The following is a 7,500-nucleotide window of genomic DNA, read 5'->3' on the forward strand; positions in this document are numbered from 1 at the left end:
AGGTAGTTACTGTGCCAAACAAAAGCCGGATTTGATTGGGGCACACAAATTTTATCAGTTAAACTGTAGTCAACTTATTACCAATCCACTTGTTTTGGCCTGACATAAAAAGTTAAGTCTGAAGTTCTGAAGTGCAAGCTATTTCGCAGATATCAAAGTGATAACAAAAAGACTGAAAGAGGCCAAGCTGAGAAGCAAAAGGACACCAACAATTATGATAAAATGTTCTGTACTTTTTTAAAAAGGGTAGATACAGGGTAAAGATAGGTGTGGGTGTCCCACCCACCCTTTCTAAGGCAAAAGTTCGGCAGTCTATATAAGGAATTAAAACTCAGTCAATAGGAGAGAATGGTGGCTAGCAGTTAGAAGAAATTGAATGGCTGTTTGTGAAGAGATTGTCTAGAACAAGCTAAAAGATAAGGATCCGTAACCTGAGGGAAAGAAACTAAACAACAAACAATTCATTCCTGTTTCACAAATGGAGTTTTAATCTTTTAAACAAGTGACATAAATTCACAATGAGAAAACCTTTCTAAGCAGTGCTCACACATGAAGGTTATAGGTACAGCTGTTAGTTTGTTAATTAAAGCAGCAAGGAGCCCATGAGTGGTTTCATTTATGTCTGTTTCAACTTTGCACAGAACAGCCAAAAATATGTTCTTTGATTCTTTGAAGTGACAATGTTATAGCAGGTTGTATAAAACAATGCTACCCCTGCAATTTTCTTTCACAAAATAATGCGTAACAAATTTAATATAATATACATTGACAGTCTGTTTTCAAAGCGTTCTGAAACCAACAGGAGTATAAGAGAGTCTGCATTACATCAAGCGAATGGCAGTTCTTCCTGTAACAATTAGGAAATCTTCATCTCGCAAGATCTTCAGTGCATCATCAAATTGCTCTCTGGATATTGGCTGAAAATCAAATACAAAGTAGACATTAGGAAGAATGAGGATTTTGAGGACGGAGCTATGATGTGTTAAAACTTGTGCATTCTCTTTACTATCTGCCATATATACCTTTCTTATGATGTAAGTTTGAAGAATTTGGTATTGGATCAACTAATAATTCTCTAATTGATAATTTTTTAAAGAAATTCTGTCTTGGTTGCTCATGGGAGTGAAGCGGTTGAGAAAATTTTGCATCCACCATATATGGCAAGTTCCAGACAAATGGAATTCAAAATAAAGGGGGTAGGTTTGAAAGAAACTTTGGTGCTGCATCAGTGGGCAGTATAACAAAATAATTCGGTTAAAGGTAAATTGGCAACCATAAAGAGTATATTAATAGTTTCATAATAGCTTGATTACACTTCACTGAAATATTTCTTTGGTATAAATGTTGAGTAAAAGTAGACCAGAGCAGGCCACAGTTCCTTACTCACCAAATCAGAAGCTTCTTTCAACTCCTCGTAAGTCTGCTGATACTTGACAGAGGGTGTTTTGCCTTTGCTCTGTAACAGTTCTTTCAGAGCCTTTGCAATTTCAAGGCGTCGTTTCCTGTCAGAAACACTCAAGCCAGTTGTAAGAATGTTGACATCTATCAGCCCTGTCTTGGGGTCAGTGGCTGACTGTTTCAAAGCTTCACGGTGCAGTCTGTGGAAATCAATATCAAGATTTAGAACAGTCTTCCATAAGTCAAATACTGGTAATATTCTTCAAAATCAGAGTAAAACAAGTTTATACTGACATCTTAGACATAAAGACTTTGACCCTGTAGATGGGTTGTTTACAACATTTTTTTTCCTAAAAGGAACGGATTTATGGAGGAAAATGAAAAGGATACCTGGTAGACATTTTAAAACACAAGCAGAAAAAGAAACAAAGAGGTTTTGGTGAAACAGCTTAGCTACCCCTGTGCAAATATTCCTACAAAGAAATGTTTAGAAACATTTTGTTCATTTGCTGTTTGTAAACATGAGTTTCTTTCAGACCACAGAACAAAAATAATTAAATCAGGAAGCCCATATAAGTTGAAACAATTATTGTAAAAAGTCATGATTCCATGATCATTACCAAACAATCTTTTTCATACAGAGGTCCTCATACCTTCTGGCTTCTTCCACATCAATATTTTCAACTTTGGATGAAAGCCGCATCCTGGCGTGGGCCTCAGCAAGGCGAATCAGCGACTCCAGCTGACGAGGATAAGCAGTGATTGCACCACGGCTGCTACCAACTTGACGCATCTCTGTCAAAAAAACAAACAACAAAAAAAAAAACATGTTTGACTGTTAGAATCCTCCTGTTTTCACTACTGTTGCTGTGATTGCTTGTTTGTTAGATAATTTTAAACGGATAATTATTTTCTGATCTGTTAATTAAAATTCTTAACTCAATGTTGGTAACAAACAAAGAAGAAAAGAAGGAAGGAAAGAAGGAAAGAAAGAAAGAAGGAAAGAAGGAAGGAAAGAAGGAAGGAATGAAATGAATCAGTAAACGGAGGAGGAAAAAAAGGAAAGAAATGACAATTGAATGAATGAATAAAAGACAAAAGGAATAAAGGAGTGAAAGGGTCAAGAAAGGAAGGAAAGAAAGAAGAAAAGGAAGAAAAGAAGGAAGGAAAGAAGGAAGGAAAGAAGGAAGGAAACAAGGAAGGAAAGAAGGAAGGAAAGAAGGAAGGAAAAAAGGAAAGAAGGAAGGAAAGAAGGAAGGAAAGAAGGAAGGAAAGAAGGAAGGAAGGAAGGAAGGAAGGAAAGAAGGAAGGAAAGAAGGAAGGAAAGAAGGAAGGAAAGAAGGAAGGAAAGAAGGAAGGAAAGAAGAAAGGAAGGAAACAAGGAAGGAAAGAAGGAAGGAAAGAAGGAAGGAAAGAAAGAAGGAAGGAAAGAAGGAAGGAAAGAAAGAAGGAAAGAAAGAAGGAAGGAAAGAAGGAAGGAAAGAAGGAACAAAAGAAGGAACGAAAGAAGGAAGGAAAGAAGGAAGGAAAGAAGGAAGGAAAGAAGGAAGGAAAGAAGGAAGGAAAGAAGGAAGGAAAGAAGGAAGGAAGGAAAGAAGGAAGGAAGGAAAGAAGGAAGGAAAGAAGGAAGGAAAGAAGGAAGGAAAGAAGGAAGGAAAGAAGGAAGAAATGAATCAGTAAATGGAGGAAAAAAAGGAAAGAAATGACAATTGAATGAATGAATAAAAGACAAAGGGAATAAAGGAAAAAAAGGAATGAAAAAATAACAAAAGAATGAATGAATGGATGAATAAAAGAATCAAAGAAGGAATGGAAATTCTAAACATTTTTAACTAAGGATCAAAATTCTATTCAGCAACATATAAGAAACCTTGAGCTAGGAAATAGAGAACCAAGTCTAGTTATTGCTAAGAGAGTGAGCTTTTTGATCATGAGAGTTACAGGGTTATTGAGCAAAGTTTCTTACCCACATAAGCTTGGATGAGGTACTGAGCCGCTTCCTCACTCAGTTTAGGATTCACGTAAGAGCGAGCATATGCAATATAGTCTTTGAGTATACTCATGTCCTACAGTGCAGAATATAAGAGAACAAAAAATTTTTTAACTGGTTAAAAGACAACAAAAGGTTTTGCAAGATGAACTTTACAAGCAATAAAAGAATCATTTGTAATTTGTCCCCTTAAGCTACAGTGAAATAACATATAAATGAATCCCTAAATTCTGAAAAAAATACTACACACACACTGTATATAGATAACTTGTAGAGGCTGTTAAAGGCATCCACATTTTTCTTAATAGAAATTGCAGTAAACTTTTAAGGGAAAACTCTCATAGGTCTTCTCAGATGAGGATAAGGACAAATAAACCGTAGGTCCTGTCTCCTGCATCTACTAATTAGTTCATTTGGTTATAGGCAGGGGACGTTAAAAAACCCACTCGTGAGATAACTGTGATGTGGTCTGGCCTTTACTGGGAATTGGGGGGAGGGAGCATCTGTTAGATTTGCCTTTATTGATTGTAAACTGCTACTACTGTAGCAGTCTGGTAAGTTCCCCGCACAGTGTTGTAAAATAACTCGCAATTCAGCATTAATTGCTGCAAGTAGTTGTTCTGTTCCCACTATCACTAAATTTCAATCCAGCTTACAAGGTATTCTTCCTCCTCCTCTTCCTGTGTCTGATGGTACAGGGACACCAGGTGAGTGGCCAGTCGACGATCATACAATTCATCTTGTGGATCAAGCATCAGGAAGATCAGATCAAATCTATCAAAAAAAAAATAAAAAAAGAAGAATCATTCAAACTTTGTTACATTGAAAATATTTTCAATTCTCAAGGCAGTAAAATTTAATAAAATTTAATCAATAAAATTTGACCAATCACTCTTTGCTAATCACTCTTGGGGGTCAAGGAAGAAATAAAATGACTGCAAAATTCCACTGCAAATGAAGTAGTGAAGTATGGACCATTTTTGTTACCTTTTTTGAATAAAATTTTTTCTCAAAGCACCCCCCCCCCCCTCCTCCTCCTTGGAATTTCTGATGACCCTTCTTAGGGTGGATGTGGATATTTTGTCATCACACAATCCACAAGTTTGAAAGCAAGTATATTCATAGTCAGATCCAAAATTTATAACATCTCAGCAATCTACAGTTTTATAGACTGAAGTTCCGAGCCTTTTTTTTAAAATAGTTCTACCTTGACAGGAGAGTGTGAGGTAACTGAATGTTTTCAACTGTTGTCATCTTGGGATCCCACTGTGATTTCACGGGATTAGCAGCAGCCAGGATAGAGGTCCTTGCATTCAGCTGACATATAATCCCTGCCTTAGCTATTGACAAAGTTTGTTGTTCCTTAAAAAAAAAAAAAAAAAATTAGAGTTGAAGCTTTAGGTTTTTTTTTTCAATTTTGAGAAAATGAACATGTTTACTCCCAGTCCAATTCCTTTAGCTATACATGAAATGTACACAACTACAAATAAACATACATTTTTTTTCTAGTGTATACCTGGGTTAAAATCATCTTCATCCATCATAAAAATTTCAGTAAAAAACAATTAGTTGTCTAAGAAAACTTGAAAGTAAATTTGTCTGGTTGCTGTAAGATTATTAAATTACTGTTTAATTGTTACATTCTTACCATAACTTCATGAAGGACAGCTCTGGTGCTGTCATTCATCTTGTCAAACTCGTCAATACAACAAATGCCATTGTCACTCAAGACTAGAGCACCCCTAGAAATAAAGAAAAGACTCTGACTAAACAACAAGTTTAATCAATTCCATTCAATGCAACAAAATTAATACAACAAAACAGTTTCGGTTTCTGTTTCTGCAGAATCATTCACTCTTGACCAAGAAGAGCAAAAATTAATTGGCACAACTTTCAACTGGCCCCTTAAACAGGCAAACAAGAAGGAATTTCCATTCCCTTGCAAATTAAAGCCCTGTAGGATAAAAAGCAACTTGACTTGATGCACTTACGTCTGCAGCACCAGTTGTCTTGTCTCAGGGTCTCTAGTGACGTAAGCAGTCAAACCCACAGCTGAAGAACCCTTTCCAGAAGTGTACTGACCACGAGGAACAAGGTTATGAACATACTAAGAAAGCAAAATGAAAATGTTAAGTTTACAATTCCTTAACTACTGTACTACTATCCTTTAATATCCTACATCAGCATTCTATTTTGAACAATTCCACACCGTTAGAGTTATGTTTTCTTCTGTCATAAGTAGCTACAACTGCACAGGGTAATCTCTGAGCATGAGTGCAGGTGTAATTTTGTGCTGCACCTCCTGGACTGAGCCAGAGTGAAACAAAGGGCTAACCAAAAAAGGACTAAAATTTTGTCTCTCTGAATGAACTCTCTGTTCAATACCAACCTGTAACAACTGAGACTTGCTTGTTCCAGGATCACCGCAAAGGAGAATGTTGACCTCAGATCTAGAATTACACAAGTACACAGACATACACTTGTAAATGGAGGTTGAGGTGGCCTAGCACAGTGGATTGGAAGGTGCAAGGGCTAGGCCCAAGCCCTAACCAGGACATTGTTGTATTTGTGCAAAAAACACTGTGTTCTCACAGTGGCTCTCACAACTCAAGAGTTAAAAGAATATATATACTGATGGGTGGCCCTAAAGAGGGGGGGGTGGGGCAGCAATGGCAATACTCCTTGCTGCTTTGTGCTACTGAAACTGGTTGAAGTAATTTTGTTATTGAGACAATAAAATGTATAAACTCAATATAGAGCTATGAAGAATGGTTCTTAGAAACACATGTACCCTTGACCATGCCCAGCAAGGGTGTCAACTTCATATCAATATGCCTATTCTCCATACTGTTCTCTATACATTTCCTAGGGTGCCGATAAAGGGGAACTTCTTCAAGAATCAAAAGCTTCAATAATTGGTGATCATTTTCTTTATTCTCCTGACCATAATGTGTGATTCAGGGATTAAACTATAAGGAGAAATTAGAAGCTGATCACACTTAGGGGTCAGAGGGTTAACACCAACCTGAACTTTCCTCTTCCAGTCTCGGCAAAATCTTTGTTTGCTCCTCCAAACAGCTGACAGAGTATTCCCTTCTTGATATCCTCATTTTCATAGATGCTTGGGGCTACAAAATTAAGTGAGAATAGATTTTGATGGTAAAAATAATTTTGTGTGTGATTACAGCATCATGTAAAAAGAACATCAGAGAGATGTTTTAAACTCTTTTGTTACTAACCGAGTGCTTTGGCAAGTCTCTCATAAATATCAGGCTGCTTGGACAGCTGCTGTAGTTGCTCAACTCTCTCTTGTGAAAATGTAACAACTCTGAAATAACATCCAACAACAGACAACATAAGCATCAAATAAGAAGAGAAGATGGACAAGGGAAAGGAAACCCTTAAGGAGACTGAGGTTTAATTTTGATATAAAACAACCAATTCCTACCCATCAGGATCTTTAGAATAAAGCCTTTTCTTGTCTGTTTTCTTGAAATGGACCACATCAATGTACGTCTTGTAAACAGCTTTCACATTTCTTTGACGTGGATTCACACGCATCGGGGTAGCTCTATAAATTCCCGTCACTGTAACCCTAATAAGATTGTAGACCAATGGTGAGGCATTGGAATTGTACAACAAAAATATGTTCACTAAAAGATTGTAATGCATGTACGATAGTTTTCTCTTGTCACGACTTAAAAAAAAATATGAAGCTAACTTTTTCACCTCCTGAGGGTCACTCGCATCCAATTTCTCACTACGGTATCACTGCTAGATCAACTGATTGGCTCAAGAGAATTAAGGAAATGATTGTAAATTTGAAAAGCTCTTGATTTGAACTGACTTCTCCTTGTCAGTGCCACAGGAAATGTGAAAGAACAGTAAAGAGAATATACATGCTGATGTTAGGGTGGAAAAGGTAAATACCATAAATGTAAGAATCACTTAAAACTGTGGCTGTAGACTCAATTAGTAAATCAATTTAAATTGATTTTAATAATTAATAGGGTAATTGTGAAGAAGAGCTCCCCAAAAAACCTGTCGGCCGACAGACGACCAACTGTCGGCCGACTGTCGGCCGACTGTCGGCCGACAGTTGGTCGTCTGTC

The 7,500-nt window shown here is 37.0% G+C and overlaps 1 protein-coding gene across 1 annotated transcript in view; it reads right to left on the reverse strand.

Moving 5' to 3' along the window:
- Window positions 1-464: 464 nt before the first annotated feature.
- The window catches only part of LOC111337706 (DNA replication licensing factor mcm4-A), a 15,740-nt gene continuing 8,704 nt past the window's right edge, over window positions 465-7,500 (reverse strand). The window contains exons 10-21 of the mRNA XM_022944052.2: window positions 6,837-6,983; window positions 6,628-6,716; window positions 6,414-6,516; window positions 5,778-5,838; window positions 5,380-5,495; window positions 5,037-5,130; window positions 4,596-4,750; window positions 4,045-4,162; window positions 3,365-3,464; window positions 2,052-2,193; window positions 1,388-1,598; window positions 465-917 (exon numbers count right to left, since the gene is read on the reverse strand). Coding sequence (XP_022799787.2) covers window positions 822-917; window positions 1,388-1,598; window positions 2,052-2,193; window positions 3,365-3,464; window positions 4,045-4,162; window positions 4,596-4,750; window positions 5,037-5,130; window positions 5,380-5,495; window positions 5,778-5,838; window positions 6,414-6,516; window positions 6,628-6,716; window positions 6,837-6,983 — 1,432 coding nt within the window. The 3' untranslated portion in view covers window positions 465-821. The remainder of the gene's footprint in view (window positions 918-1,387; window positions 1,599-2,051; window positions 2,194-3,364; window positions 3,465-4,044; window positions 4,163-4,595; window positions 4,751-5,036; window positions 5,131-5,379; window positions 5,496-5,777; window positions 5,839-6,413; window positions 6,517-6,627; window positions 6,717-6,836; window positions 6,984-7,500) is intronic.

The sequence above is a fragment of the Stylophora pistillata genome, chromosome 3 (assembly GCF_964205215.1).
Source record: "Stylophora pistillata chromosome 3, jaStyPist1.2, whole genome shotgun sequence".
Classification (NCBI taxonomy): domain Eukaryota; kingdom Metazoa; phylum Cnidaria; class Anthozoa; order Scleractinia; family Pocilloporidae; genus Stylophora; species Stylophora pistillata.